Here is a 19,138-nt window from a genome sequence, read left to right as displayed (position 1 = left end):
GAGGTCTGGCCTTTGTCCTTGGCTTCCTGATAGGAGTGTCGTTGTTTGCCCAGGGGCTTTGTGACTAGTCGGACAGTTACAAAGTGATGTAGGTGGTGGTTTTGAGTCATGTGGTATCAGTTGACTTTCTGAGAGGCTAGAACCTGAGATCATCCTGGATGAGGCCCCAATAAAGACTCTGGACACCAAGGCTTGGGTAAACTTCCTTGGTTGGTGATACTCAATGCATATTGTCACACATCAATGTGAAGGAAGTGACAGTGTCAGGACTCCATAGGGAGAGGACAGCAGAAGCTCAGGATAGCATACTTCCTTGGACTCTGCCCTATGTTCTTCATTTGCCTGATTCTAATCTGTATTCTTCAGCTGTATTAAAGCATAACCATCACATAACACCTTCCCGTGAGTTCTGTGAGTTATTCTAGCAAATTATCAAAGCTGAGGGTGGTCTTGGGAAGCCTGAACTTGCAAGTGATGTCAGAAGTGAGGGTAGTGTCTTGTGTGGACTATTTATTCTAACTTCTCAGTTGGCTAAACTCTCACAGGTATAAATGCTCATCTGTATGTCCTGCGAAAGCCCCTACCAGCTCAGCTTTACTGCCTGGAGTCCATCAATCCTGGCCTATCCTGAAAAAGTGCAGGCTAGGATATTTCTCGCAACATTTTGGTCAGGAGAAATCACGTCAAAATGAAGGTTAAAGGCAGTTCGGAAAACAAGATACATATACACATAAAGATGGCCATTGTAGTATTTATCGTAAGAGAGGATAGAGAACTGATTATATAAATTACGATATTCCAGTCAGTGAATATTATTTTAAAACTCAGATAGATATGTGTGTGCTAATATGAAAAGATCACTAAAGTCGTTTATTAAATTACAAGGGTGTCAGACGGGACACAAAGTTGTCTGGTGGAGTGGGATGCTGATAATAATCCAAATGCTGAACTTCCTGAAAGACATAAATTTCTGGAATCCCAGGTACAATTATGACCTGAAGAAGACCTGGAAGTCAGAACTGAGATAACTGGAGCCAGGGGAGGCCGCCACTGAGCTAAGTTCCCAGCCTTCAGCCTTTCTGTCCTGCCACTCTGGCAGCACCCTCCCCACGTCCACTGATGCTCTCTCCTCCAACACTAGGGCTGATCATTTTCCTCTCACTCCTCACTCAGGCTCTCCCTAGAGCAGCCCAGGCCCAGGAGGGAGATCCACACTCCACTCCCTGACACCTACCAGTCCCTAAGCCCTGCTAACTCTTCACATCCTCCAGAGACCTGAACTACACCCCTCAGGAGGAGCTTTCTTGCCTCTGAAATTCTTTTATTGTCTGACCACTGATTCTGTATTTAAACATACACAGCCATGAATTTTGGTAATACTGGGGGGTTTACATCTTGTTTTCTCATCTGAAAGATTATTTCCTTGAAGACAAGAGCCATGAACTGTATTTCTTTGCACCTATCAATTCCCGGTAAAGAAAGTATAGGCAACAGACATTAAATAAATGTGTGGTTGAGTGTGGATGCAGGCCATTTCTGCAAAGCTTCAACTACAGCTAATTTCAAGGCAAATGGATGAGACCAACAGCATACCCAGGGTTCTCATGTAACAAAGGGACTAAATCTGCTTGTCCTCGTTAAGGCAATGAATAGATGACGAGCCAGCTTGGGTAAGCAAATTCTGCTGTTGACTTTCACAGGGACATTTCTGGTAAAGCCCTGAGCTTAGAACTGCCAAGGTAAGAATGCACATTAGCCAGTAAAGAACGTGACCATAAAAGTGAAATGGGAAAAATATTTCTTAGAGCCAAGAATACAATGTGCTTGCTTTGCGAAGTAAAACTCAAGTCACTTACAGAATAGTCAATACTTCCCTCTAACCCAACCTTAATGTTTAGGTCAGGTTCTTGGGTAGGGGGCTGCAGCAGGCCAGTGTTTGCAGTTCTCCTCCCTTTCCCAGATCACCCTTGGAATGTAGGTGCCCTCATGACAGGCTTTGGCCAACAAAAGGTTGGTGGATATGATATGTGTCACTCCTAAGCAGAAGCATTTCAGAACCGGTGGCCAGTTCTCCAAGTTCTCTTTCCTTGGGGCAATAATCATAGGAGTAGGTATTCAGATTGAGATGCAATAAAATTGGAGCAGGAAGATACAGTGCGTTCGTTCCAACCATATTTATTGGACACCAAGCATGTGCAAAGCACTGTTAGACATTGGAGATATGCGTGAACACAGGGCGAAGTCTTTGCTCTCATGGACTTCCTGTGTCTGCAAGGCAGACATCTGTTTTTAACTTACATAAGTAAGTATTTCATTATGGTTGTGACTCATATTATGAAGGGAGACAGGACACGTGAAGAGAACCCATAACGTGGACAGCCTGAGATCTGAGACTTGATGGGAGGGTTGATTTACGAACAAGTAGAAGTTACCAACTAAAGAATGTTCCAGGCTGGGTTTCTGAGGCATAAGAAGGGCAGAGTGCAGCTGAAGAAGAAAAGGCCAGCATGGCTGGACTAAAGAAAACTGGGGGACAGTCTATCAGCCTTGTGAAACATGTAGAAACCACATTGGACGGATCGTGTGGGTTTTGTTAAAGATTTCAAGCTCTTTTTCTAAAACTTATTAGTGCATTCTCGAAATGAACAATTCATTAATTAATGGCCACGTATCACCCTCCTATGACCCTCCTATCATACTTTACCCCAGCAGCCCTTGAGGAGTGGCACTGAATTCCTCCTTATTGGGAGAAACTTGAGCAAATGAGCACATAGCCCTGTCATGAGGTCACTGAGTGGTGTGTCTCCCACCTCTCCAAGGTTATCACCACCTGCTGCCATCCCAGGGTAAGAGGCATGGTTCCTCAGAAGAGCCCAGGGTCTGCTCTAGCCAGATTGACAGAAAGGGACTGGTTACAGGTATTAAATTGCTTATGGAATCTTGGAGACATGGATTCTAAGTGGTGTTTCCAGGAAGAACTCAAAGCCACCACACACATTTAGGCCACCAAGAAAGCAGCTGTCCTGTCACGATGAGGACACTGCCTGGTGAAACTGGAAGCAGCTGTCACAGCTGCTGGCTAGAAACCACACACATCAGGAAATTGGATGTCACATGACCTACCCCTCTCCCCGTGGACCTCAGTTGCAAATTCAAGGCTTGCACAAATGCAAGGGATCCGCGGGACCTAAATCACACCCAGAACGCAGCTTCAGGGGAGGCTGGGAAGTTCTTTTAACTTTGTAGTCTCTGCAGTAGGGAAAACAAGCGGGAAGAGGATGGAAAGAGATTTTGAGTGTATAATTCATGGTGTTCATCACACCACACGTCAGGAAATCAAAGTTAAGTGAGATCCTGCTTTTGAGAGTACTCAAATTCTCACTTCAGCTCTTTAAAACCCTACTCTCATCTACTGCCACTCTCCCTATCTTTCTGTTGCCTTTCCCCCTGTTAAGAATAAAACCACTATAAAAGTGTGTGTCTCCACATCTTTTGCAGGTGGCTAAGTATGTGCCTTTCTGTCTATCTGTTCCTTGCTTTAGGAACGTTAAAAGCTCTAAGAGGCAAGTTCTCCATCCCAGAGGAGCTTTATCAGAACCTAGCACTGTGTCATGTACATAAACATGCTGATTACACAGATGTTATTTGTCTTACTAAGTTCCTCTCTAAGGCCATTGCTCTACACTGTTTGGGGAAGGTTTAAAAGGTAGCGTAAGCAAAGCAATTGGGATGAGCTACATTGATCTTCCAGCTTAGGGACCAGAGGAGGGTAGATGTCTCAAACCATTACTTTCTGGGACTAATTGGACAGTGAGTTTATAGCTCTCTAATTTTCTTTATATTTTCTTTATCTTAGGCTGCTTTGGTGATCAGGATATGTCTGGATAGACCTTGCATTCTCAGGATTTGTGTGAGTCTCGATGTTCTCCTGGTGCTAGGCACATTTTCCATGTTAGGAAAATGTTCGGAGCATCTAAACCCATCAGGGACATTTGGACCTCAAATGGTTACATGTTCCTTATGTTATGATTTGTCAATAAAGAGATAAGTTCACTGCAGGAAAACAACTCAAGGCCTATAATATCCCCAAAACGGGAGTGAAGCTCCCATGGGCAGGCTTGTTATCACATCCTTGGTGATAACTCACTGCACAGTAAGGGATGCATGGCCGTATGGTGATGGGGGGCTGAGTGCTAAGGGCTGTGGAGAAGCCACACTCAAGATTATCCTGCCCTGAAGACTGGGTAATTCTGCCACCTGGGACCCTAGGGAGGCCGTGGGTATGAGGGTCCTGTGCTGTTCTTGTCTTCCCTGGCTGCCGGCCCTTCCCATTCTGCCCTGCAGTGGACTCATCTGCATAGAGAAACTGACAGGCCCTCACAAGCTGGGTGGGGTTTCACTTGGGTAAATTACCACATCCTGGAGCACCATCCAGCAGTGTTTTCTTAAGACTTGGGATTCAGAGTTAGGGCTTTTAGGGGAAAATGAAACCATTTACTGGGATGGCTCTCCAGAGAGTGGCTCTGTATAAATCTCCAAAAGGTGAAACTGAGTGAAAATGACCATGGAGGTAAGTCTCGGGTAGGGGCAAAGGGAGAAGGTCCTATGGGGGGTGGTGGAATCAGGATGGGCAGCCAGAGCTGCGGGTTGTGGCTGGATTCATGAACTAAAGGTCTTTCTTTCTTTGCCACCTAACCCACTGAGGTTCTGGTCAGCTGTGGCGCAGTGGTGTGGGGAAAATGTCCGGTTCTATTGCTGTCTTTTTCTGGGTAAATCTGAGCTGGACCCTGCTCTAATTTGAGAAGAAAATTAAGAAAAAAACAAAAGCGATGTCCGTTTGTAACTTCTAAAATAGTACTCTAGGTGTATAGAACATTCCATCCCCCAGGGGTGAAGGTGGGTTGTGAGGTCATTTTTAAGAGCCTCCATACAAAATGTTTCTGGAGCCATTCTAGAACATAATATGACAGAAAGATCTATTTTATACGAAGGAAGCCATGAAGATTGTAATTTGAAAAATACCTACTGGGCTCTGGCCCCAAGGACAGGATGTAAATTCTATTAACAGAATCTGAAATTCCATTTACAGTCTCATTTTTTCAGTTTAAATCTTTAACCCCCACTTAAAATGTAAGCAAATCCCAGGAAGGATAACAGACTGACCTTCGTGCATCTTTAGCCTTAAATCACACCAGAACCTTCCCTTACCTCCCCACCTCCCCCCACACATCCCTTTCTACAGGCAAACTAGAATTAACTCCTGGAGCCAACCACTAGGCTTTTTATGCCTGGAAATGTTTGAGCCTGCCGTTTTTTTCTGCCTGGAACACTTCCCCCTCTCTTTTCTTTTTAGCTAACTCCTAGTGCTTTAAAACACAGGCAATGTCACTCACTGCTCAAAGTCTGTTCTCCAAGGCAGGCTTAGTCTAACTGTGGGTTCCTGATGACTTCGTCCTCTCCTCCCTGATGGTCTTAGCCACGTGTAATCTTTGGCATATAGGTCTATCTTCCTATCAGGTTAAGACATGAGCTATATCTTGTTCTTGACTGAATCTCTTGCATCTAGAACAATATCTGGCCCATAAGAGGTTCTGTTTGGGGAATGAATGAATTCTTTACTGTTAATGTGTTTTTAATAGGGTGGTGGTGCAGGGCTGGAGTAGACAGTAGAAATGCCAAGAGAGAACAAAGCAGTATACAAAGAGAAGAGACTGGTATCACTGAAGGCAAACTCCTCTGGGTGACAGTTTTGCAAAGGTCCAGAGACCGCTGAAACGCATGCTAAATCCTCTTTTACTACCTCTCTTAGAAGAGAACTCTAATTGACTCCTGAAATTTAACAGGTGTGGACACATTTGAGGCACTTGCCATAGTGGTGTTTCATAACCTGTATCTCACACAATAAAATAGGGCAAAGTTAAAAACTCAAATTTGCCTCTGTTACCATCTGTTGGTTCCCGGATCCTGAGTTACATCATTCTTATTTTTACATTAAACATTACCAGTAATAAAAACAGAAGGATATGGGGAAATAAAAACTTGTGTAGGAAAGTTCTGACTTCACCCAGGCTTGACAGAGTCTTTTTTCCTTCTCAGAAATCCTAGAAAATGGAAAACAACAGGAACACATCTCATTCAGAAAGACCCCCTTTCAATTTGACCATGAGTCAAACAAGGAAGAAAACTTCCTCAAATGAAGAAACCAAACCCCAGACTTCGTTTGTCAACAAATTTCTCAGGGGCTCAAAACTCAGGTCCTCCAAAGCTGAAAGCAGGAAAGAGAGCAATGACCTTAAAACAACTGATTTCCAACCCAGTGATGCGACACAGAAGACTCCCACTGTAGACACCGGTAAACTTCTGACTGCTGTTATTTGTTTATTTTTTAGAATAAGGTTTTCCCCTAAAGAGATCATTGGGCTAAACTAAACCTAATATGAGTCTCTGTCTCAACATTTATTATGTTACATAAATACTTTAAGTACATGGTTAATTTTACTTTTAAATTATCAAAAGTACTATAATACTACAGAAAGGTGTAGCGAAAATATATAATTTCCTTTCTTTCTAACACAAATGATCATTTCTACAAGATTTCTGTTCAGTCTTTTGTCCATATGCATGTATTTACGTTCAGTTGACTGGTCCATAACCATTGACTGAGTGACTACTATGTTCCTGCCACTGTATTTTTGCATGTTCAAAACACAGCCATGAAAACCAGGATCTAATGTAAACAAAGAACCAAATGCAGGTCCAGTTGCAGTGTTGATAAGTGATATGAAGAAGCAAAGCGGGCTAAGTAGAGAATGATAAGATGGAGGGCCTATTTTAGATGGGGTTGAAGGAAAGGCGTCCCGTGTGGTGGCACTGGAGCAGAGATCTGAATAAAGTCACCCATGGAACGAATGAATAAAGCCAGTCACATAAGCATTTGTGGGAATAGCTTTCCAGACAAAGGGAACAGTACATGCAAAGGCCCAACATGAGACTGAGCCTGGAGTATCTGAGAGGGAGCCAGGAGGTCTGGGATGCTGAAGCACGGTGACAGATGAGGAGAAGAAGAGAGTAACAGGACACAAGTCAGCGACATCGCTGGAGGCCAGGACAGGCACCTTCTGTAGATACATTAACTTACAAATCCCTTTTGAGCTTACATAGAGCTGTGATCCTACTTCTGTGACATACTATTATGCTGTTCAATTCCCACATTGCTTCATGATGTTCCCAAGAATAGTTTTAACCGCTGCATAATATTCCATTGTATGTATATATCTTAATTATTTAATACATCTTTTTTTGTTTTTTGCCCCTCAATGAATATTTTTGGCTTTCTCTCTTCCTTATTCCCTGTTTCACGGTATTTCAGCTTTTCTTTTTAGTGTAAGTTCCCAGAACAGAGATTACAAATTCAAGGGTTATGAAAATAAAAAGTGCGAAATCTCCCTCCAAAGTTACATGCTATATACAAGGCCATTAAGTTAAATGTATTTTTAAAACATTTAAAACTTTTTATACGAACAGACAAAAGTAGATAGAATAGTATGAGTCCCCATGATGACATCTCTCTAACAATTATTAACCCATGGCCAATCTTGCTTCATTTATACCTACCCTCATTTCCATCAGATTATTTGCATTAAACACCAAAAATAATATCATGTTAGCTGTAAGTAGATTAAATGTACTTTAAATATATTTTTGTAAATAGAAAGTGAAAATGTACTTTAAAGGTAGACAATCTCTATAAGAAAATTGTTACTATTTGTTCTAAAGTCTGCTTTGGAGCATCAGGAATGTGGTTAATGAATACCTGTAATGATGATTGGATTAAAAGTGCAAGACCAGGCAGCAGGCTATCCCTGCTGGGCAACATTGGCTGCTCAAGCCATTACTGGCTTTTCTGTTTCCATTTCTCTCAAAAGTCAGTGGCTCCTGGTGTCCTGTTAATGCTGGGACCTGGTTCCTCCCCTCTGTTACTATTCTGGCTCTCATCTCGTGCCTGGACCACTGCCACATCTTCCTAACTGGTTTCTCCCCTTCTAGTCTTGTTCGCTTGCCAACCTGTCCTCCACACTGCCACCAGATGTGGTGTCTCTCACCTGCTTAAAATCCTTTACTGAGTCCCTCTTGCCTTGAAGAGAAAGTCTACACTCCCAAGCACGGTCTTCAGGGCATGCATGACCCATTGGGTATCTCTTCACGACTTTGGCTTTCCCGCAACCTCACGTTCATCCTCTACTGACATTCTGATTTACTTGCAGTTTCCTAAACTGGCCACGTTCTCCAAGTGGTTCCCGACGTCTAGAAAAACCTTCCTTTGTGTCACCATCCTCCCTTTGCACCCCTATCCCTCCTTCACATGCCCCCACGTGGCTAACTCTCACTCATTCTTTAAGCTGAAATTCATGCACCACTTTCTCTTGGAAGCTTGCCAAGACCCGCCCATCGGACCAGAGGAACTTCCTGTCAGTACGGTGTGCAGCCACGCACCCTCTGCACACCTCGACCATTGCACTTCTCCTCTGTGTCGTGACCGTGGCTTTCCTGTCTGTCTCTTCCATCAGACAGGCAGCTCCTTGCAAACAGGAACTTGATATCTTGGTTCCCCCTATAGCACCACCCAAGTTACAAACATGTAAGGATGTTTTATGAAAGCATTGGGATCCCTGGTCATAAACAACAGAAACCAATCCTTCCAGGTTTAAGATGGAAAAGAACTTAAGGAGAAGATACTGTTTAGTTCACAGAATTGCCTGGAGAAGCAAGAGCTTGGTTCAGTGATAGAGCAGCCAGGAAAAGGCCCAAATCACTCCACAGAACTGATCATGTGTGACCACAGTGCACCAGCCTTCCCACCTCAGCCAACCTGTACCAGCCCGTACTCATCGGTTTTATATACTGAGCTGTGACATAAAACATCCTTCAAAGAAAGGGTTTCATAGACTTATAAAAACTGAAATACATGGTCTGGGAGGAGATATCCCGGGGTCTCATAAATTGGTACCCATATTTATACATAGATTTTTTTTGATAAAGATTTATTATGTACGTTTATTTCAGTAATTAAAAAACTATAAAGTTAATATTTATTCATTCATTCAATTATTTGTTCATTCAACAAATATTTACCAAGCACCTGTCATGTAGACGACACTGTGGAGTCCCACCTCCCTGGATGGCCCCAGTAAATTTAAGTCACTATACTCCTGAGAAAGGAACCAGGCAGGAATTATAGTATCCATTTTATAGATTCGTAAACCAAGGCTCAGAGAATTAAGTGACTTGCTCACTTGAGGGACCCATGATTTCAACCAAGTCTTCCAATTGTGCTGTCTTGGACTTGCCAATCGTATCAAACATTACAGAGCACCCAAATAGAATGTAATTTGAGAAGAGATTTCTGAGTCTGTCAATTGGTAGGTGATTGTTGGTGACTTTTGAGATAAAATTTATCTGGATAGGTAAGTATGGCAACCAGAATGTGGAAGGTTAATTGGTAAATGTGATGAAGTGGGGGGGGAGCAAGTTCAAACAACTTTTTCCAAATACTTGACAGGAAAGAAAATGATTGATGACACAGAGGCTTAAGCAGAAAACAAAGAAAAAGTTTTGGTGGGGCTGGAATTTGAGCATGATTGTAGGCTGAACTTTTGGAGATAAAAAGCTTAAAAACAAAAGAGAAAACACAGTAAGATGTCATGCAGAGAAATTTTTTTAAACACAAAAATTTTAAAACCTACACATAAGGGGCTTTGGAGCATACTGTTCTGGGTTCAAATTCTGGCTCGGCGACTTAGTAATTAACAGGCTCTCTGAGTCTCTGTTTCCGAATCTATGCAGTAGTGTGATTGTGACTCCTTAAGTTTACACAAAATGTTCTGTACTCACTGGTGAGTAAGGGGCAGTCCCTCCTCATCTCCCACCCACGACACTCCCAAAATTAGGGTTGCCACATAAAATAAGTGAAATTTTTGGGACATAATTTAACTAAACAATTCCTTGTTTAAATTTAATTGGATGTGCTGTTCTTGTTTTTCCTACATCTGGCAACCCTACCCAAAATAAAATATCTTGTATTCAATGTGCCATGATAAAATTGAAGTCCAGAATGAAGAGGTAAAATGGGGGTGGTGTTGCCTCCTACTGGTGGAATGTGGCAACACCAATCATCCCAGTAAAGATGTACACCCTATGGATGGTTTTCATAAAAATAGCAAGTCACATGGCACCCTGTGGAGAAGAGGTGGAGTTTTTATTATCCTGCTAATATTTTAGTTTGAATTTATTACTACCGTCATTCCACTATCTTTTAATTTTCATGTATATAAATACATATATTAGCTATGTGGTTTTATACATTTTTGTCAAGGTACTAGGACATTATTGTACATTTATAACTTATGTTTTCCTATTGGATTCCAGCATACTCTTTGTATATTTAAAATTTTATGTTTCCACTTACAAAACCTCTTTAATGTCACTGTCAATACATGCATATATATTTTTTCTTACAAAAATATGGTGTGTTTTATGTGTCAAATGCTGGCACAAACATTAGGTAAAGGTCTGGTACATAACAGGTGCTCAAAAAAATGATAGGGGTTTTTAAAAATTATTTTAATGATATCATGTTAGTATAGTGTTACTACAGAGGAACTAGATGAGGGTGCCACACAAGTAGCTGCTAATAACAAGAGGACAAATGAGACTCTCTGAATGTATTCTCTGGCAGGCGTTGAGAGAACACAAAAGGTGCGCAGCCACTACTCTCTCGGGATTTGTCAATTGACTGAATAGCCCAGGAAATGAGCAGCAAGTGTTTCACCCGCTGTAGCTCATCCGCAGTGATTGCAATGCTTCCCCTTCTTCACCTATTTAGTTAGGAGGCAAACACCTGTGCTTCCACACACCTGCCCACAGGCCAGCAGTTGCATCCACCAGAGCCATCTCTGCTCCCTTCCAGCCACACTCCTCGTGTTAACCGCTGTGCTAACAAGTTTACCTCTTGGTCAGGAACACAAGGCCATCTCAACGCTGAGAAGCACAGGTCAGACCATGAAAGAAAAACCATCGAGTTCCTCAGGCTCCTTTGTAAGAAAAGGATCACGGGACTGGCCGGGGTAGAGCACCTGGAAGCTGGAACAGAGATTTTGTCCCTGGTAAATGCTTTCCTTTCTGAGTTGAGGTTTCCCAAGGGACCAGTTCAGGGTTGTTGTCAGTCTTCTTGTTTTTTGTTTGTTTGTTGTTTGTGATCATTATGCATCTTCAATACTATCTGTCATTAACAGCAAATTCTTCTTTGTTCTTATAATCTAGCTAAGCCTCTCACTTCAGAAATGGAATTGGGACCCAGGTTGGAGAAAAATGAGCAGTTCCTGCAGAAGCTGGGCAAAAAGGCTGTGGACAAGTGTCTCGATCTGAACAACAGCAGATTATCAACAGCAGATGTGCGGGAAGTGGGTGTGTTTGCAGTTGACTTCGCACTAAGGAACAACACAGGGCCGTAAGGTTGAGATGAGCAAGCAAAACACTCATTACTTATTTCATAACCCAAGGTTTGCAGGGTGGCCCCAGACAACTCAGGCACAGCAGCTGCACCAATAATATTTTTTAAACAAGTTTATTCATCCTTCCCCCACTTTCGAAGACTTGAGCTGAGGTTAGGAGGAACAGTCATTTGTTTGTTTTTCCTGAGCAATTTTACCTTCCTACTGATTGCTTCTTGCTCCCTGAAAAACATCTGTTCTTACATATGATATAAACTCATGAAACTCAGCCATAAAACTGAAGCTTCTTGGGAATTTTAAGGGTGTTGTGTTGTTTATCTGTGGAATGAATAATACAACTACCAGCAATGATTGCTTATACCTTTTTGTACACAAAAGTATCACTACCCTTTGTTACACCTAAGCAGGAGTTTAATTGTGAAGAACCTCCAGCCCACACCACCATGTCACTTTTCTGCCTCACTTTTTCTCAGATACTTTAAATTAAGCCTTTAAACAAATAAGATGTGTCTACCAACAGAAAGCAATAAAAAAACTGTATTTTGAATGAGGGGTACTTGACTATTTTCATTAAAATCCCTGCCATTATATTTTGGACAATTATCTGATGGGGAACTCTCAGCATGCCTGTGGTTCTCAAATCTGTGTGTCAGAATGACTTGTCGAGCTGATGGAAACACAGGTACTTGAGTCCAACCCAAATCCCTTGAATCGGAATCTGAGTGGGCCCCAGGAACCCTGGTGTTTTTCTTATTCCTTCTTAATGTATTCAATAGACTTATACTTTGTCAAGTTAGGATCGTGGTGAAAAGATGCAATTGCTAACATGCTTTGAATGCTAGTGAAAAGAAAACAATTTTTCACTCCTAAGCAAGGCCTCAGAATTTTGGAAGGCCGGGAGTTGCTGTGCCTGTAACTAACGAACTGCTGTTTTCTGACTGCTGTCACCATTTTAACATTCAAGATAGATATTTAAAAGCAAATACGCCTTATGCTCTCTATGTTGGCATTTCCACTCTTATGGTCTCGTTGCTGCAGGAGATAAAGATGGCCTTTGAGAATCTTTTTCACAGAGAAGAACTTCACTTGTTATGATCAATGGCAGAAACTCAGAGAAAGTTCCAATCAGGCTTTGTGCCTGTCTACACCTCCACATGTTGGTCCATTTAAGTATAATAGGAGCTTTTTAAGGTGGTGATACCCAAGTAATCCAGATTAAAGTAAAAGGTAACAGGCAGCCTCAATCTCAGCAATCCTGGCGCATCCAATAGGATGACAGGTAACGAACCTCAGAGGGTTTTGCAAAATAAAAGCACTAGATACACTTTACAGTGACAGTAATCATGGGGTTACCACTCCCATGACAATGAAGGAAGTCCCATGTAATCTTATGGAGATACCACTGCATTTTCAGAATGGAGTTCTTTGGCAGAAATGGAAAACCACCCCAAGAAATAGGAAATGGAACTGTCCCAGTCTCTCCAATTGCAAGGCTGAGAGATCCTTGCTTTGCTGAAAGTCCACATACCTATGGCCCCTCTATCCTCTTACAGTGCAAAACTGTATCTTGTGCATGTAGGCAATTAATCCTATTTACTACACATCACAAATTACATATGCAAATCTATTTTCTTTTGTTCGTGTCTAGTTGCTTTGCTGCCTTCTCTCCCAGACTTGGAAAAACTGGATATTTCCTGGAATGATTTCGTAGGTGGAACCCTCCAGTCAATCACCGAGCAAATACATCTTGTCTGCAAGTTAAAAAGCCTGAGGCTGGGTAGTTGCAGACTTACCACGGATGATGTTCGAGCACTGGGTATGATGAATGCTTCCCACGAAACACTTCACTTACAGCACCTTTGCAGCCTGACTCTCAAGGGCAAACCACTCTCAAGGGTCACCACCCCTTTGGGTGCTCATGGATGAGAGCACTGCACACAAGCAGTGCGGTGTGGAGCAGGAAGGAGCACAACTTCTCAAGAGCTTTGTAACCTGTACCCAGCACTGTGCTAAGCCCTGGGACAGAGAAGGGAACAGAACTGACTGGGAGCCTGCTCTCAGGAAGTTTAAATGGAGAGAGTGTAAAACTTGCTCACTCTGTTAACCTCTTTCGTAAAATAGAGGAGTTGAGGTAGATGATGATTAAGTTCTTTTCCAGTTCCAAAATCATCTCCTATGGTTTTCTACTCCCATGTAAAATAATGATCAAAACTATTTTTCAACTAAAAGGAATGGTTTAAATGGAAATAGAACCTCAATTAAGTTAGTTTATATGCCGAACATAAAATAACACAGAACATAGGATAAAATTTGTCATGCTACTAACCCAACTGCTTTACTAAAATGCTTGCTGGTTTTAGATGTCATTAATACTTTTTTGTTCTTTTGATCTGAAGTTTCTTTCGATGATGTATTTTGATCATTTATATCTCTGCAGAAATTTCTGTAAAAACAACATAATTCATACTAAATGTCTTCTCTATAATTGGCAAGTCCAAGATAGTACAATTGGAAGACTTGGTTGAAATCCAAATGACCTTCCATAGAAAATGGGGACCAGCGAACGACCCCAGGACCACCTTTCTTATAGCTGAGGAAAACATATATCTCAGAGCTGGCCAAATCCTGGTTCAAATCCTAGTCCCACTTCTAACTAGCTTTGTGACTGTGGACAACTTACTGAAACTTTCTGAGCCTCAGGTTTCTTACCTTTGAAATGGGGGTGATATCCACCTCCAAAAATTGTTGTGAGGATTAAATAATTTCTGTAAATCACCTACCACATACCTGGCACATAATAGGTGCTCAGTAATTGATAGTTGCTCCTTTCCCTATTCCCTCATCCAAAATGACCTTTCTGTGTTTTCACTTGAGCAATTTAGCTGGTTAACAGCTGGTTATTGTGTAGCAGAGTCACAAATTTAACACACTGTTACTCAGGCATGAAAAGAAAATGTAGTTTCTTTATTTTCTTTGATTAATCTTTTTCATGATCCTTTATCCTTAAGAAACCAGGAACTGGAATGTCTGCCCTGGGACACACTCCAAACCAATCTGGTCCAGAAGAGACTGTGCACCTTTGTCACTCTGATGTCTTGTGTCCTTTGCCCTCTCCCAGAGTCTTTTTGCCTCTCTGGAAGGATTTCTGCATCTTCTCATTTCAGAGCAGCTTTCTTTAGCCTTCACGGCGGATGGGGTACAGGGATAATAAATGGTATACTGATGGAGAACATCAATCAGGGGCATTTCCACATCATTACACTTGTTACAATTGCTTAGTGCATTACGGCAAATGCATAGCCCTCCAGTACCATGAGCACTGCAGACATAGCTAATCAGTCTTACACTCTTTCTCCCTGTTCCTGGGGGACACTTCAGGCCTATAGAAAGCCACCCCCAATTGACTGGCGATGAACACCTGTGCTGGGAGAATGCTTATATTAACAGGGGGCTCCTGGACTCCTAAAACCTTAATCCACACAATGAATAAGCACTGGTAGGAGTCCAAGCCCAGTAGCAGACAGTGTAAAGAGGCTTCTGGATGCAGGGGGCTGTCCAGCACTCTTGTTTGGTGTTAAGATTGACTCTGCACATTGGAAAGTATATTTTCTGTGTGTGGCTCCCCATCCTGTTCTCCCCAGGGCAGTGAAAATCATTCCTAAGGCTGATCTCCCCTGTCACCTCCCCTGTTTTGCCCAGCCTCCTTTCTATAGCCCGTGGATACTTTCCTGTGTGAAATGATTTCAGAAATGTCAAGTTTTCCTTCTTTCTCACTGCACCCTCCTCTACCCCCAAAGTCTTCATGGCTGTTACGAGCTGCTAGTGCCTGATGCTCTATTATTAGTTCTTTTCTGCACTGGTCAGTTCAGTTGTATGTGACATTCCTGATGTCAAAGTGAGCTTTACCCCCGTGGGGGCCAGGGCCTGGCTTTGCCTCGTTTCTACCTCTGGCTAAGCTTCTCAGCAATGCCACTTCCAGAGAGGGTAGATGAGAGAAAGTAGATGGACTAATCAAATGTTTACTACCACAAAAACTCAGTAAAACCACCCTACTGACAGGTGGATTATTTTTTACAATAAATTTTTACAATAATTTTACGTAAGCATAGCTTCAGACCTTTGGAGGGACTAGATATATTGTGGCTGTAAATACAAGGCTCCCCCTGCTGGGAGCGGGTGGAAACTGGGTCCTTTTCTTTGTTCCTTGGCAACTAACCAGTACCTGGCCAAGCTTCCATTCTCCATAAATAATGGTTGGACTGGTTTTGAAATGAACTCCCTGCTTGCGGACTAGTGATCAATCTTTGCGCCGTTTTGTAACAGGAGAAGCACTTAAAGCGATACCTGAACTTGAAGAGCTGAATTTGTCCTGGAACAGTAAGGTGGGAGGAAACTTGCCTCTGATCCTCCAGAATTTCCAAGAAGGGAGCAAGATACAAACGCTGGAACTTGTGGATTGTGCCCTCACAACAGAAGATGGGGTGTTTGTGGGTAAGTGAAGTTTGGAAGAGTCCTTTCCAGAAAAAAAAAATACAAAAATGCCCATGATTGGATAGCTTGAGAGTCAGAGTTGGCTATTTTCTCTTACCCTGAATTGAAAAAGTGACTCACTCACTCCATCCCAGGTCACACGAGGCTGCACTTCTCTCCTGCCTGCCCCAGCTTGCACACCCTGCATTTTTACTGAGTTGCTCTGTTTGTTCCGATTCTCTTCCTTCCAGGTCAGTTGCTACCTATGCTGCAAAGTCTTGAAGTACTTGATCTTTCCATTAACAGAAACATCGGTGGCAGTCTAAACAGTATTGCTCAGGGATTAAAAAGTACCTCAAATCTGAAAGTATTGAAGTTACATTCATGTGGATTATCACAAAAGAGTGTCAAAGTATTGGGTGAGTTAGCAATGACTGAAGTTTATGTATATATACATATATATACCGTGTTTCCCCGAAAATAAGACCTAGCTGGACCATCAGCTCTAATGTGTCTTTTGGAGCAAAAATTAATATAAGACCCGGTCTTATTTTACTATAATATAAGACCGGGTCTTATGATATGATATGATATGATATGATATGATATGATATGATATGATACTGGGTCTTATATTAATTTTTTCTCCAAAAGACGCATTAGAGCTAATTGTCTGGCTAGGCCTTATTTTCGGGGAAACATGGTATAAACTTATTTTATATATAATTTTATTTTATAATTGTATATACAATTTTATTTCATATTTAATTTTTTAAACTGTTAGGAAATACAATACAATGTAAATAGTAGTTATGTTGGGGAATAAGATTATAAGTAATTTATATCTTCTTTATGTGTTATTTTCTTTTACAGTGAGCATATACTTTCATTATTACAAAATAACCTTTTAAAATCGCTGAATTGGAAAAGACCAGGATATTTTAGGTCTGAGATAGATACTTGGCAAAATAAAAAGTTTGTGCTATTAACACTCTCCATTTTTCTCTTACTCTTGACAATATCAGCATTAGGTGATGCTCAGTAGTAGGAAGGACTTGTACTAATAAAAACAATGGCTTCAGTGGCATCTGTAGTTAAAACTTATTTCCCTATATAAAGCATCCACAGTAAGGGAGACTATGAAATGAAGTTGTGTTTTTTCCCTTCAATTTACAGGGCCTGTAATATCCTTCTCACTGGCAGTTTGAGTTAATCTAGAATTCTATGAAAACACCAAAGCTCAAGTGTAGTAAGAGAGCCATCAGTGGCTGGATACCTGTCAAAACTTTTATGTGTTTGAAGCCATGTCAGGTCCAAAGAGGTCTAGATGGTAGGAAGTCTACAGTTATTCCTCCCTCCTGGCTTTTGTAAACATGGCGTATTTTCTCAGCCTCCCTTCTGCACACCTGCCCCCTCCCCTGCTCCACACTTTCCTACCATCTTGTAATATGTCAGAGTGGGATTTTTACTTTCCTTGTAGATGCTGCTTTTAAATACTTGGGTGAGCTGAGGAACCTCGACCTTTCCTGCAACAAGGAGCTAGGTGGAGGTTTTGAAGACTCACCAGCTCAGTTGGCCACATTGGAGCATCTGGAAGTCCTGGATCTTCACCGGTGCTCACTAACGGCAGGCGATGTCATGTCGCTGAGTAGGTGCTGCAGGGCCAAGCAAAGAGTTTCGGAGCGTTGGCATATGTTTGGAAACGTGGCAAATTTAAGATGTGCCCTTAAACTTACTGTTTACGAAATTACTGGGAGGATCAGATCAGAAAAGTTCTGTGAATGCCCACAGTAGAGTATTTGGCATGTATTAAGTGCCCAGTACATGGAAGTGAGTTTGAATTCCTCCGGCACACATCTGTAAATGATCAGTGTGGCACTTGAAGGATAAATTTTTAAATTTATGCTGCTGTTCAGAAATGAATCTGTTGGTGTCACAAAGTTTATTACAAACAGGGATGTAGAGAGAAAGCCAGTATGAAGGGTGTTGAGGCTTTCTGACTAATAAGTGAAGTTGAGCCACTTAGATACAAATGAAGTTGCACAAGAAGTCAGTTGGGGTGGTGCTTAACCGGGGTACATTAAACCTTTAGGTAACTACACTTTCTACCCCAGATGTAGTCCTGTAATGACAATAACATGAGATGTATAAATGCAGTTTCCCGTAACAAACAGCAAGCATAGCCTTGAGATTAAGCGTTTTATTCCATCTGTAGCCACAATGAACCATCAAAATACATTCGGAATCTGATCACGGCTCACCATTTCGACCTCTACTACCCTGGCTCAGGCCATGGTCATTTTATGCCTAGATTATCGCGACAGTCCAAATGGGCACCCTCTTCCTCTATCACCCTGACGTCATTCTCTACCCGTTCCCCTCATTGACACCACTCTAGCCACACCTTCTGTGCCAATCCTCCCGCACACTAGCCCTGCTCTGTCCCTGAGGCCTTTGCTCTTGAGCTTTCTCCAGACCATGTGCTCCTTCCAGGTAGGGGTGCGTCTCCTTCAGCATCTCTCCTTTGCTCAAGCACAGGGGCTGGCACAGAGTTGGTACCCAGTAAGTAAATGGTTGTTGAATATGCTATTGAATGAATGACTCAATGGCCAAGAATAAAAAGAATTTTTAAGTTGTCTTTAGTACAGTTTGGGGAAGAAAACAGTAAAATATGTTTTTAGGTCTAACATCTGTCTATTACACCTGCTAAGTTATTTCTTAAGCTCTTATTCCTCAATTTGGGAAAATGAGAAGTGTTCAAGCTGTTCATGAAGATTTTAAAGTAACAAAACAATCCCTTTTTGAGCTCCAGGTAGAGTTTTATTGGGGTATCATTATCCCCTTTATTTATGTGTGTCATACCCAGGGGACACACTCCTGAGTCATCAGTCCACCAGATTCCAAATAATGAATTTTCCTTGGTACAACTGAATAACATGAATATCACATCTCATCTTGTTACTCAGAGGAACATTAAGCTGCTAGAGGACCTCAGTTGTTACCACTGGTGTAATGGGCGGAATTAGCCTCTCATCTCCATTCACAGCCACCAACATGGGTGAATGGTCCTGGAAAGCTAATGATTACTTAATAACTGTAGCAAATTGCACTGTTCTCCTTCTGCTTAATTTTGAAAAGATGGAAATGAAAATACATCC

At 41.9% G+C, this 19,138-nt stretch overlaps 2 protein-coding genes across 3 annotated transcripts in view; one reads left to right on the top strand and one right to left on the bottom strand.

Moving 5' to 3' along the window:
• Positions 1-3,644: 3,644 nt before the first annotated feature.
• The window catches only part of LRRC31 (leucine rich repeat containing 31), a 22,931-nt gene continuing 7,437 nt past the window's right edge, over positions 3,645-19,138 (top strand). The window contains exons 1-7 of one of the 2 annotated variants that reach the window (XM_019735503.2): positions 3,645-4,570; positions 6,097-6,352; positions 11,320-11,463; positions 13,159-13,326; positions 15,834-16,001; positions 16,232-16,399; positions 17,461-17,628. In XM_019735503.2, coding sequence (XP_019591062.2) covers positions 6,109-6,352; positions 11,320-11,463; positions 13,159-13,326; positions 15,834-16,001; positions 16,232-16,399; positions 17,461-17,628 — 1,060 coding nt within the window. In that variant the 5' untranslated portion in view covers positions 3,645-4,570; positions 6,097-6,108. Of the gene's footprint in view, positions 4,571-6,096; positions 6,353-11,319; positions 11,464-13,158; positions 13,327-15,833; positions 16,002-16,231; positions 16,400-17,460; positions 17,629-19,138 lie in introns of those variants that run through there. The other variant, XM_074327652.1, reaches the window with a different exon arrangement.
• LRRIQ4 (leucine rich repeats and IQ motif containing 4) overlaps positions 17,523-19,138 on the bottom strand; it is a 19,338-nt gene continuing 17,722 nt past the window's right edge. Inside the window, exon 6 of the mRNA XM_074327665.1 lies at positions 17,523-17,635. The gene's annotated coding sequence lies outside the window, so the exon portion shown is untranslated. The remainder of the gene's footprint in view (positions 17,636-19,138) is intronic.

Source organism: Rhinolophus sinicus, linkage group LG01, assembly GCF_036562045.2.
Source record: "Rhinolophus sinicus isolate RSC01 linkage group LG01, ASM3656204v1, whole genome shotgun sequence".
In the NCBI taxonomy this organism is placed as follows: domain Eukaryota; kingdom Metazoa; phylum Chordata; class Mammalia; order Chiroptera; family Rhinolophidae; genus Rhinolophus; species Rhinolophus sinicus.
This window is presented reverse-complemented; position numbering and strand designations above follow the sequence as displayed.